General features: G+C 38.5%; 1 protein-coding gene across 3 annotated transcripts in view; it reads left to right on the top strand.

Annotated features, from left to right (window-relative positions):
* ctnnd2a (catenin (cadherin-associated protein), delta 2a) overlaps positions 1-19,050 on the top strand; it is a 251,414-nt gene that overhangs the window by 197,751 nt on the left and 34,613 nt on the right. For all 3 annotated transcript variants that reach the window (XM_086066020.1, XM_086066021.1, XM_086066019.1), the window contains exons 16-19: positions 4,437-4,554; positions 9,625-9,807; positions 13,641-13,814; positions 16,513-16,663. In XM_086066020.1, coding sequence (XP_085922146.1) covers positions 4,437-4,554; positions 9,625-9,807; positions 13,641-13,814; positions 16,513-16,663 — 626 coding nt within the window. The remainder of the gene's footprint in view (positions 1-4,436; positions 4,555-9,624; positions 9,808-13,640; positions 13,815-16,512; positions 16,664-19,050) is intronic.

The raw sequence follows: 19,050 nt of genomic DNA, 5'->3' as shown, positions 1-19,050 counted from the left end.
TTTGCGTATTTCTCCAGCTCCGTGGTCGCGTGTGTCCGTTAGTAAACAAAGTTTTACGTCGTCCTCTACACACGTCACTCTCAATCACATACCACAAGTTGTTAAAAAAGAAGAAAGAAAAAAGGCAGCGTGGATTGGCTTACCCACCGGGGAGACCATGCTTGTATATGTGTGTGTGTGTGGTGAGTGGGAAAAAAAGTTGTTAAAAAAAAGAAGTGAAGATTTTGTATATATCCTCTTTGTTTTCCCCTATGCTCAGTTTATGATGTACTCATTGACTGTTTACAAGTATTTTTTCCAATTAATAATTAAAAAGTCCTGTGTGCGCCGACAGCACTGATCCGCATATATACAGATCAGCGGTTGACAGTCCGTGCTTGTGTGACGTATGGTGAAGTGACGTCAAGAGATGAGTAGTATTTGGCTTAACTACTGCCACCTAGAGGCTTGGCATGCATCTCATTGTAGGCCCAATTTGTGGAAGAGGCGTACTCTGATTGGATAGGATTTGGGGAACTGTTGCCACCTTAAGGTCTGGAATTGTTATGAACGTACTTAAAAACGCATTAATGCGGTTAACTGTGGATGTTTTTTTTTCTACAAACGTGGTGGTGTGGACACAATTTTTTTTACAGAAGGAGGGAAATATCTGATTTTAAAAATACCATGCTATGTGTGTACATGGACTTAAACTGTACTAAAAAACTAACCACCAGAGGGTGCTAGAACTGCACAAATGGAAATCATCCAGACTTTCTTAGCAGATGTGCTGCTTTATCGTGACATGACGAAGAGGATAAACTGTAGCAGTTTTAATATCCCGATATTGCCGTTATCCCTAGTCATCAGGGGTGAGGATCGAACCCTCAACCTCACGGATGGGAGATGACCACTCTACCACTGAGCCATGCCACCACATCATCATCAAACATCCTCATACGGGGGGAGCAACTGTGTAGACTAGACAAAAAAGACTGACAAATACCTCATCATCAGTAGGGACAACATAATGCAATACCATGACAATTCAATGACCCCATAATCCAACCCAAAACACAGTCATAACAAAATTTGCATTTTGGGTTCCCGTAATTGCAGAAAATCCTGCTTCACCAAAAATAGGATGTTTTAAATGGAATTTGCTTTTGGCAATCTCTACATTAACTTGTCTTGATATTAATCAAGAACCCAACTCCATGAACCAAAGCAGCTTTGAAGGCTTTATTGCCTCATTTGCGTGCCTGTCGCTACATATTATGCAGAACAGGCTTAGTGCGTGAAAATCACCTGTAGGGTTTAACCAAAATTGTAAATGAGGATACTGATAGGGTGTCGTAAATGCATGGTGTTTTTTTCCTCATGTTTTAGTACAGAAAACGATTAGGGCCAGTGAAGAGGGAAAAAAAGGTTGTCAGGATTCTGACTTTATTCTCAGCATTCCGACTTTAAAGAATTCTGAGAATAAAGTCAGAATTCTCAATTTATTCTCAGAATTCTGATTTTCTGACTTTCCCCAAAAATTCATAGCTCTCCATCACAAAATTTAAAGTGAGAATTCAGAGATTAAAGTCAGAATTCTCACTTTAAAGTCAGAATTCTAAGAATCAAGTGGGAATGCTGCCAACCCTTTTTTATGTTTACTGGCCCTAATCCTCTTCCATATTTTAGATTGTAGGCTTGTTTTGTTTTTTTGGGTTTTTTCGTAACACGTGACCCGGATGAGCAGTTTGGCGTGGCGTGGGGGATACACCTGTTTTAAAAAAAATATATATATAATAATTTATAATAATAATAATAATAATCTTTCAGACTGTGATGGTAAATAAAATATTTTTTGTTCACTCTCTGATATCTGTGGTACACGGAATGGTTGCTGGGGACCATAAGGTACCTGGTCCAGAGCAGATCCAACCAGATCCAGTTCTCCTTTTAAACATTTAAAAAGTCAAGCAAGCGTCTTTATTACTCCAAATGAATTGTCCGTATGCGCTGTTTCCCAACGACTGCAGAAAATTGTCACTTTGAAGCCAGTTATGCAAAGTGAGCTTGTTTTTACCATTAGCATTCAGAGCTGGTGAAAACGACTTGACCTTCTCTTGGAAAGCCAGAAGCATTAGACGTTAAGTTTTAATTGAGTTCTTGTGTCTTTCTCTCACCTCATTCTCATCACAACAATTAAGGATTGCCCTCATTTCATAGACTAGTCAAAGAGCTGTGATCTCTTTATAATGTCACCATGATGAATGGGACTCAGCTACATGCCGTCAATACATTTCTATTGTATGTCATATTTGCTCACCTATATGGCAAACTCTTGGAGCGATTGACTAATTCGTTTGATAATTCTTATGATGTTGTCCTTATTGGGTTTCTGCAAACCCATCATGGTGGAATTTCATTATAACTGTAATTAAAGGGTGAGCATATATGATGTAATCAAGGGAAAGTAAAGAAGAAAGAGCAAAAATTAAAGAAAAAAGCACAACTGTTGAATTACTCGGTATCCGCTATAACATTACTGAGGACAATAGTGGCCAAAGGGGGCCACCTTAAGGCAGGTGGCGCCCCCACCCACTATCTCCACTATAAACGATTCTGTATTCATATTGGCATATGTAACAGAAGATGGATCGTAGCATAAACACAGAGCCTTTTTTGGACTCGATGAAAATGAAAAACAATTGATCTTTTTCAGCAGTTCTTATCAATGCAGTGCTTTTGTAAAGCACGTCATTCAGAAAGACTGAACATCAATAGTCAAAGTCAGTTGGTATTTCAAGGTCTGAAAGCAAAATCTTGTGGAATTAGACTCGCGCCAATACAATCTAATAAAATTAAATATAACAAACTTTCAAAGCAAGTACAATAATAATAGTTCATCCATCCATGTATTTTCTAGTGCCATGTCTTTGTGCGAGAGGTGTGGTACACCGGGGACTAGTCATCAGCAAACTGTAGGGCACATGGAGACAAACAACCATTCATGCTTACAGGTGCTTGTTAAGAAATTAGAATATCCTCAAAGTTAAATAATTTAGTCAAAAACAAAAAGTCAAACTTTCATAGATTATAGCTTCAGGGCCCACTACTTAAGTGATTTAAATAATTGATGTTTATTTTTACATTATTTGGGCTTCCAGCTCATAAAACCCACAAAAACAGGATGTCAAAAAAATTTAATAATGGGAAGAAATCACTTCCCAGTGTTTTGCGTGCAAAAAATGGATGGATGAATGAATGATATTTTCAAAACGATATGTCAATCTTGAGTAGTTGGCTGGGAATCCCTTTGCCCTAATCACTGCCTTCTTGCTCTGTGGCATTGCCTGGGGGTCCTTGAAGCCCAGGCCATTCTTGATGTTTGCTATCAGCTCTTTCCTCTCGCAATACAGTACTGTCAAGTACTCTTTGTTTTTGGGTCTGGTGGCCCTCATTTTCCTCTTGATAGTACTGTATTATGAGAGGAAAACGAAGGCCACAATACAGTACTATCAAGAGTAAATGAGGGCCACCAGACCCAAAAACAAAGAGCTGACAGCAAGCATCAAGAAAGCCTGTGCTTGCTCTGATTGGTTGGTTGGGTACACATCAGCAGCTGTAGCTGATATTCTTCCTGACTACAGGAGGCAGTGAAGAGCGTCAACGGCGAATGAACAACACTGAACACCACAATAGAAGTAGAAAATATTGTTTCCCTTCCCTGAATAAACTATCAACAATAACAGTTTGGGATGAATAATCTACATACATACATTTAGCAAAGTAAATAAAACACAATTGGAGTAGGAAACACTGTTTTCGACAGCATTTGCTCATCCGCCATGTTTTTTTGGCTTGCGCGGACCATGTTCATGTAGGCGCTGTAATTTACAAATTGCAGAAAAAAAATGTGGGCAGTGTGGACGCCGCGCGGGGACGTGGATGCTGAAATTGTGCCATTTCACCGACGCAGCAAGCATTAACCAAACTTGAGCCCACATAGAGTTCAACTGTATAGAATGTGCCCTACAGACGATCTTGACGATCGTTCGGCTTTATGAGATCGTCAACACGATCAAATATCGTCATATTGCCCACCCCTACCATCTGCTAATATATACTAAGCAGTATTGTGAAATAATGAAGTAGCACTGGTGTGAGAATTAAATGTGAAATTCAGCTACCAGCTATCAGAATTAAAGGGCTTCCTTTGGACACTAGTACGTGTTTTAAATTGAAGCAAAACTTCGGGGCATGCATGGACTGAGATGCATCCAGAATTGTTTGGAAATTGAAAATTCTGCAAGCTTCTCACCCGAGAATCTACCTTACTGTCACTCTGTCCGCTAATACCTCGTCTTATCTTGCCTCCTCACAAACTCACCGTTTAGTGGCATTTTGCATTTGCGTTTGACAAAACACACTCTGACCACTTTGTCGGCCTGGGTTTCTTCCAGGAACGTCAGCTCGGCAGGTGAGGAGGCGAGACGGAGGATGCGAGAGTGTGACGGCCTGACGGACGCTCTGCTCTACGTCATCCAGACATCTCTGGGCAGCAGTGAGATTGACAGCAAGGTGTGTGTTCAAATGTTTGGCTTTCTTTCTTTCTTTCTTTCTTTCTTTCTTTCTTTCTTTCTTTCTTTCTTTCTTTCTTTCTTCCTTCCTTCCTTCCTTCCTTCCTTCCAGACATGTCAAGAACAACATAAGCAAAACATTACAAACAATATACTGTACACACAATCAATACATTACCAACGTTATTTTAGTTAACTAAAACGAACAAACCAAAACAAAATGTCAAAAAACATTTTTGTTAACAAAATAAAATAAAAACGAAAATGCTTTTTAAAAACCGAAAACTATCTGAAACTACATTTTACATTTACAAAACTAACTAACTATAATTATAGCTTTGGTAATTAATTTAAGACATGAGCCTTTGGGGTTTATTTTAAATGTGAGTGAAGTATATTTATTTCGATATTAACCAGAATAAGAACGTTTGAAAGAGTGTCGCACAGAAGTGACGTCATCTAGCAGCAGCCAATAGAAAAGCACCTTCAGATGACGTCGCTCCTAGCTGACAATTTTGTGTGTTTGAATTTTGGCTCCAATGGCTCGCCTTGCCTGCTTTTTCATTTAACTCAGCCGAAATGCAACACTAGGTAAGAAGTGTGCTACTTTTTTTTTTCCATTTTACCATGGTATTTATTAAATCTTGCACAAAAGTAATATATTATTTTTTATGAAAACAATACTAAAACTTAACTAAAATTGTGAATCTTTTTTTTTATCATTTTTGACAGAGCCGCCCTGAAAACTAATTAAAACTAACTAAATTTAAAACACTAAACTCAAAACGAAATAAAAACTAACTATGATGAAAATTCCAAAACTATAATAACCTTGTACACCACACATTATTATTACATACTTCTCAAGATGCCCGAAATATTGCTGTGATGTATTTCACTTTAGTGTTACTAGGGGGCATTTTTGCATGTGTGGATTGCTATGGTATGCTGTTTTGTAGTCTTGGTTTGGCAGCCAGATTCTTTTTTTAGGCACCGCAACCGTAAGTGGCTCAAACAGTAGTACGTTTTAATAATTTGTCCTCACTGAAATTTTGTGTGTTCCTTATGTGTAGAAGTGTGTCACCTCCCTACTAAGTTTGGTTTAAATTGTTGTTTAATTCACAAATCTACCAAGAGCAATCCAAACACAAACCTCTTGCTTCCACACTTGAGGGTAATGAAATTCTACAAAGACTTTTGCCTGGGCAGAACAATTCCAATTTGGATAATCACCAAAGTGCACACCTTCTTACATAGCCACCATCTACATATGTTTACTGTATAAACTGTATCACAATATTTTAATGACATATTGTGAAGTCCCCTCAGGCTTTTGATCTATATAGTGAAATAGTAATGATAGTAACCGTAATCACATTTTACCGATTGCGCTGTAAAAAAAAAAGAAAAAAACTTTAAAATGGGTAATATTTCACTCCTAGTAGCCATAGAGAGTTTATTCTTTGAACATTTCCCTGTGTGTGATGTTCCGATTGGACCAGGCCTGCAGCGTACGTGCGCTCGTGTCAAAGTATGTGTTGGCCAGTCGATATCGCATAAACAATGTTGTGGCTGGCTGGCTTCTCAAGGTCTCCCTGTCTGCCAGGCTCTCTAAATGGCCTCCCTTAATCACTGTTTATCCGCCCGCTCCTCTCCAACATCTGACTGCAGCCACCAGAGGAGAGCAGCCGTTGCCTCGCTAACAAAGACTGATTGGCAGGTGAACTCGCTGGCGGTTATTAGCAAAATAGCCATAAATGATAGCTGCTGGCTCCTTTGCTTCAGCGGTTAGACTGGTGGACTAATTTAGTCAATGTGAAAGTGTGAGTGCACAAATGATGTAACCACTGTGAAGCGTCTTTGAGTGTCCAAAAAAACGCTGTATAAATCTAATGCATTAGTCTAGATATGGTTTTGTGTTCTAAAATACTCAGAATAATTGGCTTCAGTTCATGAGTGTTTAATGTAGATTGGTAAAAGCAGAATCTCTAAGTACTCAACAAAAACAAAATTGTATTGCACCATTTTGAGAGGTGTTTCAAAACTAGTTAACCGAATTATTAAAACCAGTTATGAAACAATGAAAACTTTAACCACAATAATAAACACTATGTTCTAATTGGGGTGTGCATCAGTCCAATAAAAGACAATTTGATACGTATCTTGATGCATGGGGTGTGATCTGATTTATGGACACTAGTTTTAAATTGAAAAGATTGTGTTGCCTTCACGGCTTTTTCAATGTAAATAAGTTAATTGCTTTAAATAATAATGTTAAAAAATGTCTATGTTATTAACAAAGGTTTGTTAATTGTTTGGAAGGTAGAAGACAATTTTATTTATGTTTAAAGGAAAAATAATATTGTTTAACATACTTCCGGTTTCGCAGGAGCAGAGCTTAAACATTATCCTGTGCCATCCAGTTAGAATGGACTATATGCCACGGAGCCGACTTCCGGGTTTTCACCCATCAACTTTGTTTCTGTTTCCGGTTTGCGACGTGTGTACTTGCGCTTCCGCCTTTGTGCCCCTCGGTTGCGCATTCCCGTCGACGGGTGCGAGGCTGCGAGTGTGTAGTGGCTGTCTCAGTGTCCGAAGCATTTCAGATAGTCGAGATGCCCTCCCGCCGATGAGCGGGGGGGCGCAGGGGTGGAGGTGCGAGTGTTGGAACGCGGCCAGCAGTGGCCGGAAACGGCGCTGATGTGTAAAACGTGGAAGTCGGAAGTCCGTGGCATCTACTCCATTATCAGACAGGAATGCCGCAAGTTTCATTTTATTATACTTTATGCTTACTAGCATGGATATTAATGCTTATTTTCGTCGATTTGTTATCGTAATGTAATCGATGCATTTTATGTTTTTGTATTGGCGTTACAGTGTGTATGTATTTTGTATTTTTGTATTTACAGTTTTCACCACAGGCTTATGAAGACAATTAAACACGCTTCAACAGCACTCCAGGATCTTCATTTGTGGTTTAGCTTGGTGTCACCAACATCTTCGTTGAAAACACTATAAGGGTTGAATTTAATGCACTTACGTCTTTTATTGTAAATCAAAACCAATTTTCAAATTCCTATTTGTTACACCCCTAGTGTAATTAATATGTCGCTAATAGTGTCATGCAAATGAGCATTACCCGATTTTGCAGACCATTATGCGCACCGTATTATTAGGCACAATACTAATTAATGTTTTTTTTAATTTGTGCATAAGGCCCACCATGTTATAAGATGATCTTAGTGAAGCATTGTTTGTTAGTTTATTCTAATTGTACCGTATGCTTATTTAATAGATTTAGCGTTATTATGCTATGGTCACACCGGATGCGAAATATTGGGTACTGCTGCATGTCTTGCTTTCTTTTGTTCGCCGTGCAACCACATTGGGGTTTGCAGTGCTCTTCCCGAAACACGAGCAAAAAAAGTTTGAAGATAGCGAGTCAACCTGGTGCCTGGTGATTCTGTGGCTAATGCTAGAAGCTATCTTGGTTGACGGTATAACAGCTGTAACCAACCAATGCACTCACCATTATCCAACTCAGCCCTGGAAGTTATTGGAAGCTGACAATGCCGTTTACCTCGTGGTCTCGCGTTGTAATGTTGGGGCCGCCAAAAATGCTCAGGTTGCTTTCGGTCTGAGCACAGCATTAGGTTAGTAGGATTACATTTCCCATGGTTCCTAGAAGCAAGAAGTAATTGTAGTTGTGTTTATTACGAAAAGATAAACGCCTGCTAGCATTTAGTTGTGGATGTGAATGAGAACGCAAATGTAATATGTAAGAATTTGTATTGAAGAAGACAAACAGAAAAGCTGACATCCATCCATGCATAAGGCGCACTGGATTACAGTTCACACTTTTGATTTTTGAGAAAATGAAAGGATTTTAAACGTGCATTATGATCCACAAAATATGGTACTTTATCTCTTTAAATACTGTTTATTAAAAAATGAAATAATATCAATAAATGTTAGTAATAAATATGGTGTTTATACCATTGTCAATCATTTGTATTTTTTGTTTTCATAAAAAATACTACAGTACTGTATATTGTATGTCCATGCACATATGCAGCAATTTTGCAGAATATCTATAATCTGTTATCAGTTGTTTCAATACATTTAGCAGACTTGTATAACATATACAAATGTGTTAGATATATATGTACAGATGGTTAAGCACTCAACTAAGATGTCATTAACACCCGGTTAGTGATGATGGCACAGTAGCAAAAGGTGACGAACACATTCATACACGAAGAATCTAATACCGATAGTGGAGAAAGTCAGATCAGATGTTAAGTTAAAAGCACTCGTCAGACTGTTTATTTATTCCTGAAATGGACTCACTTATTTCATACCATCACCAAGATCAAGTGTCTTTATTCACTCAACTATACAGCTGAATGAAGAAACAGAGGAAAGAACATGGACCCGAAGATGGAAATGTCAGCCAAGAATGGAAATAATACATAACCTGTGCATGTGTATGCGCAAGATGTGGATTTCATGTGACTGCAGCTCGCCGGAGTGCGACGTTGTTTTGTTTGTCGCGTCTCCCGAGTGTGTTCAATTACGCTCCCTGGTTGTTCTTGTGTAAAGTGGTGGTCTCTCGGCGAAAAGATGGATGACTTGTCTTCGTTAATTTCCACTCCATTGACTTGATGACACCCCACCTTCAGAGTCATACTAAACACGTTCACGCACTTTAAAGTTCACGTTTACACATATGCATTCATCTGCTTAATGGCGTGTTAGAAAATCGTATCGGATCTGTCATGTTTCCTCATTTACCTGGGTTTCCTCTAATCTCATCTCAAAGTCATAACTAATAAAAGGCACATTGGTATCACCCATGGATTATCTAGCCTCTGTCCTCTCACTCTCTCCATCAAGTATGCTTCCGGATAGAAGGTGGATGAAAGTGCTTCTCGTGGTCGAAAAAGCGCTTGTATTAGCAGGCCTCCACTTCTACTTTGAGCTGTGTTCTCAAGTGTGACATTTCATTTAAGTGCATCAAAGCGCACATCTCTTAAATCTGTCCCCTCATCTTTCTCATTTCCCAACTCAGACTGTGGAGAACTGCGTTTGCATCCTGAGGAACCTGTCCTACCGTCTGGCAGCCGAGACGTCCCACGGCCAGCAGGGAGGATTGGAGGAGCTGGATGGCCTCCTCTGTGACTCCAACGGTCGTGATGGAGAGAGCTCGGGCTGTTGGGGCAAGAAGAAGAAGAAAAAGAAGGGTGCTGACCAGGTAAAACAAAAAATAACACAATTGAGGATATTCAAAACTAATGCAGTTTTTACATCATTCAAAATACTCGGGGTTCCTATTAGGTGTGAGGAATAAAATTGATTGCAGGCACTGATAATGTTTGTGCCCCATTAGATTCTACTGTATGTCCATTTAGTGAAACATTAATATGTACATTTAGATCAAAAGTGGGTTTCTTTTTGCCAGGAAAAAAAACAAGAAAGCAGTGACTGTAGAACTTAAGTTAGAAAAATTAATAATAAAAATGTGGTCATGTTCATTAAAAAATTATATATATATGTTATACTTTTTAATTTTTTTTTTTTTTTTTTTAATTTTTTGCCTCTTGCAAGCTGGTTTGCTCAACATTTTTTGAGTTTATCTTTCTGCCGTTTCTGTGACTGTGTTCAAGAGTAATTCTGAAAAACAGGTTGCGAAATGTTAAAAGGGAAATTATTTGTTTTAATGGTGGTGGAGAAAAATTCAGAAAGTGGATGGACCATGGACATATTCCCCAGCCCAATCCTCGACTATGCCCCTGGAAAGTTTCATTGCCCTTGGACGTAAATAAAAAAAAATCGATTTAATTCTACCTATTTGATGCAATAAAGCAGCAACACTATTCCTCGTTTGAAGGAAGCCTGCCTAGTAGGCGCTCACTTGGGTTAAGATGTGATGACGTTGCAGCCCGGTGCTGAAAGTTCTCCTTTCACTTATTCACATTCATTTGTCGCCAAACACTGTGTTCCGTCACACATGGGTCCAAAACGTATAAGCCGGCTTTCATGATGAAGCAGGAACACGGTGTCAGTAGTCGAGACAGGAGACGTGTGTGCTGAATAATGCAGGGGAGAGATGGAAACCTTAGATCACAAAGTACGCTGTAAACTCTGTTTAAATGCATTAGACTCCTTTATAATGAATTGGATCACAGGCAACTTTTTCATTCTTTTATGGCACTTTATATTAGCGAGACTTTTATTAAAGCTAGATCTTGCCGAGCTTAATTGTGTCTTCACCCTCCTCTGTTCCGTCTGCTTTATTCTTCCTTTTTCAAGCTAATAAGCTGAAGTTTGCTTAACTCTGGTGGGTTAAAAAGTCAGAACTGCATGTACCTGTTCTGAAGTGGCAAATAGGTGACCTGAAAAAGTCTTAAAGCCATTCCATATTGATCTTTCACTCACCAGATTGATGTCATGCAAGTGGGTGAGATCACACCATTTCACTTATAGATGAATCCATTATTGCGTCTTCTATTTCCATGTGCTTTTGTGAGAAGTAAAGGAGATTACACCTAAAGATGTCAAGCAACTGATTTTCTTTCGCTTACTGCCCACAACATCTGCTACACAATCTGAGTACAAGCTATATTCCCAAAAAAGTCTGACTTTACATACACTAGATAATGGAGAGAAGAACATTAGATAATAGTGAAAAACAGACCGCCAGCTTGAAATGAGGGTAGGCGGTGTCAAGATGGTAATGTGGTCCCCTTAATCATTTATTAGAGTCTCTGACAGCAAAGCCAAAGAGCAGCGTGGGTGCCTGAACTAAAGCTAAACACTCCTAATTGACTGCTGCATACAAGTAAACACACACAGTTATTTCCCGCCACCAGTGGCAGGTACAAGTAATTTAGGGAAATGCACGCAATAAGGACTAAAGGCTTTATTAATTAATCAATAAGCAGGTCTTAATTATAGATCCTGCTAAAATATTTTGGATATATATTTTGGTTTGAAAATCATATGCTTCCAAATGTCCGAACATTTAAAAGAGTTTGAGCCTTGCATTTATTTCCCTCCTCCTTCATTATGTTTTCTTTTTTATCTCGGGCAACTGATAGTGGACTGCCAGGCTTCCTTTTTTTTCCCCTCTGTTGGTCATTTTATGTTTCTTGGACTGGTTCGGACTGTGAAGACATTATGGTTCTGATTTTGAGATGATTCTGTTCTGATTCTTTGGGATGAATAGATTGTGAGTTAGACCCCCTTCAACAAGATGAGTAACCTCGCAAGTGTTCTTCACGATTCGAAATTAAACATTTTGCTATATCCTATTATTTGCAAGACGGTCATGCAAATCCAATACATTTTTTGTGACTGTTATCACCTATTGAATTCAACATTCAATAGGTGTAAGGTCTTTGTTTTTTCCTCTAGAACTTCAATGTAATATACCTTCTGTGCATTAATATTATCTACAGTATTCAAATTCACGTAGGAGGTCTGCAGGGCAACAAATGTAGGTAATAGGCTGTTCTGTTCCGTTTTCAAACTGTATCAAGTGTTTGATTTTGCCATCAGAGAAATGTATGTAAATAAAGCATGCGCACACATGCGGGTAGGGGGGAGCAGTTGAGCGGAACGAGAAGGTCGACGGGGAGGAAAACTCAAAGAAGAGTGAGATGTCTGTAAATAGAAAAAAGTACATGGAGAGGAGTTTTTATTGAGTTAGTGAGAAAAGCAGCAAAACATCTAGAAAGAAAGAAGGGATAAAATAGTAAAAAGAAGGGGAGAGTGGAAGAGAGAGAGAGAGAGAGAGAGAGAGAGAGAGAGAGAGAGAGAGAGAGAGAGAGAGAGAGAGAGAAGAAAAAGAAAGAAAGAAAGAAAGAAAAGAAAGAAAAAAGAAAGAAAAGAAAAAAAGAAAAGGTAGAGGAAGACATGACAGAAGATGGCAGAACAAAGGGATGGAGGTTGTGTAGAAGACGTGACAGTTGAAGCTTTGGGTTTATTTTTCCAAAAGAAAAATGCATTTGCTGTGTGAAAGCAGCTATTTTATTTAATCCTTTGCCCTTGCTCACTATTTCCGTTTCATCAGTTTTAATAAAGAAAAAAAAGCAAGGTGTCAGGGAGCATTTTGCTTAATACTTCATTCTTTGACTTTTGTATTTATATCAAGCACCAAGGTTTCTCTGGAAAAGAAAAATAGTAGTTTCTCACCATTTTCTACTTTAAAGAAAATAAAAGTTTCATATTAATGTGATGTAATACCTTTAAAAACAAAATTTTCCACTTGCTGTTGACTGAAGATGACATCACCTGTGCTGAGGAAACAGGTCACGACCAATCATGGCTCAATTTGCTGACCAAATCCAGAAAACATGGGGGGGCCGTGATTGGTCGTTACCTATTTCTTCAACAAAGGTGATGTCATCCTCAGTCGTAAGCAAGTGGAAATGTTCGTTTTTAAAGGTATTAATTGTTCATGAAAAATAATGAAGATATCACATTAATTATAGACAAAATATTATATATATATATATATATATTTTTTTTTTTTTTTTTTTTCTCCAGACAAAATATTATATTCTTACTGTTGAAAGTGACTCAACGAGTCAAGTATCCCTTTAACATAGAAAAGTGTGTTGTCGACCAATGATAAATAATGATAAAGTCACATCGATGGAGGGCTATCACTACTTTGGATGAACCAGGTTTCTAAAACGTAGTAGAAACTTAAGATTTTAGCATTTTTAACAATAACATTTTTTGCTTAAAATATAGCATTGACCCACATGCTTTACTCATCAACTCTCTCCCTTCTCCTTATTTTAAGCGAAGTCGATGCTTTCCATTGTAACAGTGACAAATGCTTATTGCTTAGCTATGCCCTCCTTTATGTCCAAACCAGCGTGTAAAGAAACCAGGCTAATTCCTGTCTGGTCATTTAGCATCCAGCGCCAAATATGGGCAGGCTTGCACTGTACCACATGCCGTCCTGTGCTGTCCTGTGCCCTGCCCATGGTGACAACCAAGTGCAGCGCTTTTACTTAGTACTGTACTGTTATCCCGTATGTACAATCTTAACCTGTTCTTTCTCCTCTCTTCCAGTGGGATGGTGTTGGTCCCTTTCCAGACACAGTGGATCCACCCAAAGGGGTACAAATGCTCTGGCACCCCACCATTGTGAAGCCCTATCTAACCCTGCTGTCTGAATGCTCTAATCCTGACACCTTGGAAGGAGCAGCTGGAGCACTGCAGAACCTGGCTGCTGGCAGCTGGAAGGTAATGATTAATATGAATTGCTCCCAAAACTATTCATTGACAAGACAAATAGTCATATTGGGTACATTCTTGGAATTTTGCTTTCATGAACTCAGTAGATTCACAGACAGCAATTAATTTAGAGCAGAGGAAATAACTGGTTCAACTTTGAAATTCAGTCTGTGATTTATCTTATTGTATAGAGGGAATGGAATTACTTTAATGTAAAGCCTCCAAGTCTGAGCCCACACAGGAGTCCACCCAGGGTTCACCAGCGGCTGGCTGATAGAAGCAGCTTGTTGGTAATAATGAATGAGTCATGCAGTCCAAAGGGATGGTATCAGTAAAGGCAGTGTTAGCCTTGGGCAAGATTGGAGATGTCTTATACACTTTTTTTTTTTGCAACAAGAAATGAATTGAAAGAGTGTAACCTTGAAATGACACACCTCAAATGGGATACTGTCGGTTGCAAATGGGCAATCTGCGAATGGGGATGTGGTCGACAGCTTCCCATGAGGTTGTATTTGTTTTACTTGGTTGAAACTTGCACTTGAAGTGAAGGACACGCTGTAGACAGAAGGAATATCTCAGCAAATGTAGATGTGTTTTTGGTTTGGTGAGTTTAATCCATAGTTCGAGGTAGAACAGTGGCAAAGTAGAAGGGGCACTTGAGGGAAATATGTTGCATTATTTCTAGTGGTGTCAAAATTAGTGTGTTACTCTTCTTTTTAACGCATGATTAACTCATTCACTCCCAGCCATTTTCAATTAAGCAACCCCCTTCACTCCCGGCTGTTTTACTGGATTTTGACTGATTTTGCAAGGCCCACAGAATATTCTGTTCTATTGCTATAAAAACATGAAACCTATCAAAAGAAAGATTAAAGTCTCTTCTTTCATCAGGTAAAAAAGTATATTTCTATCTGTTTCCATTTTCCAGTTTCATCATTATTCACTAATCTATTTAGAATTCAGAGTAATTTAGTTTTTTTTTCAACATGCTGGCCGTTTGTGTAATAACTACCATTTCTTTAACCGTACTTTAACCGTCAGTTGAGAGGCTGCATCAAAGCCTTCTGTATGTTCTAACATAAAAAGAACATAAAAAACGTATAAATACGTCAAACATTTAAAATAGAACGTATTTATACGTTTTGGGGAGCAAATGAGTTAATGACCGCCCCTTACTTGGAAAGCCTGTACTGGGGGAATTCCAGTTGCAGCGCAGCATACACAGTAAAAAATTTAATAATAATGCATATTATTATTATTGACTGGGGTCAAGTTGTATTGTACAATTTTAAAAATGTGCAGAATTTCACAAGTTACTTCATATTAAAGATTAGATAGCTCTTAAAGGATCTTTGTGCAGTTTGTCACATTTTACTCGCGACTGCCACCTCTGGCCCAAAGCGTAACTGCAGCATCTGTGTCAGGCTCGTTCATGGTGCGCATGCGAGTACGTGCACAATCTTAAAGCGACAGCCACATTTGACAAACGAAGACATGACTTCAAATGAAGTAAGAAAGACTCTGCCCCTCCCCCTCCCCAAAGAAACTGTGGAGTGCGTAGGGTCCGCACACTCTACTATAATTGGGAAATAAAAGCTAATCGGCGCAATCAGAGTAAAACAGCCAGGGCTCTTCGTACTCATCTGGGCATTGATGGATGATGATGTAGAAAAAGCTTTAAGCTTTATTACCTTTTTAAATGGCACAATGCACCTTTAATATGAAAAGAAAAATGCACTGAGCTGTCACCAACATCTTACAAATGCAATTTTGCCATCTAGTGGCACAAAAATGAATCCAACACAAATCAATATCACACTCGTTTTTTACATATAGTACATCCTTTTAATTTTAACTAAATTTTATGAATTATTATGAAATTACTGTATCAATGACTAAAAGATGCAGTCATATTTCTATTCGTTTAACATTTGTTTTCACTTTCATGTTCAGAATATGACACTTTATAAATATTTTATTATACATTAAGAGCAGATGTAAAATTTGTGATTAATCGTGAGTTAACTATTGAAGTCATGTGATTAATTACATGATTAAAAAATGTAATCGTTTGATAACCCCTAATTATTTCCAAGATAAGGCAACATTTTCCAAAGAAGATGGCATGCTCTCTGCTCTTAAACCCTTTTTTTCCTAACTTTGATTGTTCTCCTGAAATTATGTCCTATTTCCCTCATTTCATGAAGTACAAGAGATTTGAAAAAGCAAATTATATTTTATTTATATCTATTTATCTGCATATGTCCCACAAGGTGGCAGTACTTGAGGCATCTCGGGTTGACAAACCCATCTAAGTGTACGATGATCGTTACTGAGGGAGGATAGAGTGGTCTCCAAGCTCTGAAGACTTCTCTCCAGTTCATATAATTCTCCCTCTTACGATATATCACTTGTGAGTCAGTTGTATTACTTCAGTCTCTCGAATGGCCCCCGAATATTCCATTTCTCTCTCGAGCACGGGACTTCGTCTGCCTCACAGCTGTTCACTACTCCTACCCATTTATTCAGAGATCATTTGTGCTCATACTGGGGATGAAAAAGTAGTAAAAAAGCTGGAAAAGTATTCCTCAAAGCAACACATGGTCAGTTTTGATGGTATATATAATAATAATGATAAACATTCTCATATCCAGTAACTGCTTGGTCAAAAAGATGATGCCACTGCTACGATTGTCTTGCTTTGCAGTGGTCTGTGTATATCCGGGCTGCTGTCCGTAAGGAGAAAGGACTTCCCATCCTGGTGGAGTTACTGCGGATCGATAACGACAAAGTTGTGTGCGCCGTGGCCACCGCTTTAAGAAATATGGCGCTGGACATCCGGAACAAGGAGTTAATCGGTGAGTCTGGATCATTTATATTTGCTTCTATTAGGGATGTGACTTTTACAAACGAATCAAGTCTTTTGAACGTCTCTTCAATGTGAACAATGGTAATCGAGTCTTTGTAAAGAGCCGTTCAATCGTCTAAAAAGACAAGCCCAATTAACTCAAAAGTCTACTGAACTATTTTGTCTTCGACTTTAACCTATAAAGCCTGAACCATGAAATATATGAGAGAAAATTCAGATTCTTTGTAAATGGAGTATTTATTGGTCCTTTTGAACAAATCAAAAAATATTATTTTTTAAAAAAAATCAACTTCCACATATGACTTTTGATTTGTATCATATTTGATACATCCGGTCACAATGCTTTAAATTCGTACATTTATAACTGTCAAAAATATAGTAAAAAGCAGACATATCAAACATATTAGTATTTCTAAAAATCTGAAAGAACATTTCCCACTATTAATAAGTATCGGTGTCTCTCCTTTCTCAATTGGGGCGATCATGCGAGGTCGCTGGAAAAGCCATCAGCTGGGTGACACTGCCCTCTAATGGATTATCCGTGCAATGCATGTGTCAGAGAACACACGTCAGGATTTTAATGGGGGAAAAAAAACATTATACTCAAAATGTCTTGTATTTAATATGATACGTTTGCCATTATAGGGTTGAAGAAAAATTAGACCAAGCTGATTGGGAGATTGACAGCAAAAATATAAAAATTGGCCTGTCTGTTCCAATACTTTTGGAGGGTTTTTTCTGTGTGTTTCTGCCTCTGGTATGTCTAATTATTGCAGCTTTTTGGTGAGCTCGGCGGTTTCTATAGCAACCATGCTTCCCACACTTGCGGGGAAGGATTTCTGGAGTCTCTGTTGATGTGGTTTAAGAACACAGAGTAATGCCACTGTCAAAGCGCCATATTCCCATGCAACATTTATCTAGCTGGTGCATGGCAGCAGATGGCTTCCACTGCACACAGATGACAAGTTTTCATTTCATTTGTTAACCACTTAGTTTGTGCTTCATCACTGCAGTTTTTAACTTTACGCATTACTTTGTTCAGGACTTCACGCAAAAACTTAAATTGTGTTCAATCAATGTAAAATATATCAAGGAACTCACTGGGGAGTTGCTTTTTGATAAAGGAATTATAGCTGTTAAAAAGGCATTTGCAACAAATGAGAGTGACTCGTTCGCTGTTACATTATCGACCTAAAAGCGCCATTTAAATTAATGGATGAAAAAAGCACCTCTTGTAACAGTCACAGAGCTGGATGAGCTATTCTATTGGGTATTTTACGATGAGAGCAATATATGATCTCCTCAGGAAATCATTAAAAGGTTATCTAATTGATTCAAATACGCGAAGGCAATTGATCAACTTTTATTGCACTGCTTAATTAGCCTCTTTAAAACAGAATGAGATAGCGAAAAATTATGGCAAGGGTCCCCTAATAAATTTGGGTTTTAGGGAAAGTCTAATGAATAATTTGTTATTTTCAAATTCAATTCACAAAAAAATTTAACAGAGTTGTTTTGTTGGGTTACAACTAGTGATTTTTACTTTGGTCCAACAGTGGGCTATTATATACTTTTGAGGCGTTTTGAATGCTCTGTAATACACGGGCAACTGAGATGACAGCAAAATTTGAGTGATGCAAACAGAATCGTGAGAGCTGGTTCAGAGACGAGCGTTTGCTCTTGGCAAGGTGTGACATGATTGGTGTTGACAGCAAAGAGGTAGAGGCCAGACACCACACACCCCATCCTGCCTGGCCCTTGTACACAAGCTTTATTAACACACACTGACTCAAACCTCACAGTCAACTGCTGTTTCTTTACATCAGGGCAAAAACTATCCTTGGGTGACAAATATGCTCGACAGAGCATTCTTGCTGGGCGTTTGCCAAACATCTTCGAATTACTGGAACTGCAGATGGAATTTTAGTTAGTTGGCCGAGAAGGGCTTATAGAGCAGTGGTTCTTCACCTTGTTGGAGGTACTGAACCCCACCAGTTTCCTATACACATTCACCAAACCCTCCTTTATTGATTTTTGTTTTTTTCAAATTCAAGACATAGGTATAGGGTTTACTGGTGACCACAATGAAGTTTTGTCTTCTTGTATTCCACATCTCCATGCAGCTAGATAGCTAGTTGTGCCGGAATATAATTGCTCAACTTGGCATTGCAAATCACGCTGTTAGGACGGCTGACTCCCATCACTCAACTCTCTTAATAGAGCACTTTAAAACAACCTCCGCTGTTTGTTCGTTTTTTGAAGATTAAACCCAGCCGAGGCCCCAGAATTGAACCCTGTGGAACACCATATGTTCCGTTATACAAATTAATTCATATTAGAGATGTCAAAATATATAGATTTCGACAAGTAATTGAT

This window comes from Leptonotus elevatus, chromosome 21 (genome assembly GCF_054856555.1).
Source record: "Leptonotus elevatus isolate MCC_2025b chromosome 21, RoL_Lele_1.0, whole genome shotgun sequence".
NCBI lineage: Eukaryota > Metazoa > Chordata > Actinopteri > Syngnathiformes > Syngnathidae > Leptonotus > Leptonotus elevatus.
The sequence above is the reverse complement of the archived record's forward strand: the minus strand, read 5'-3'. Positions and strand labels throughout refer to the sequence as shown.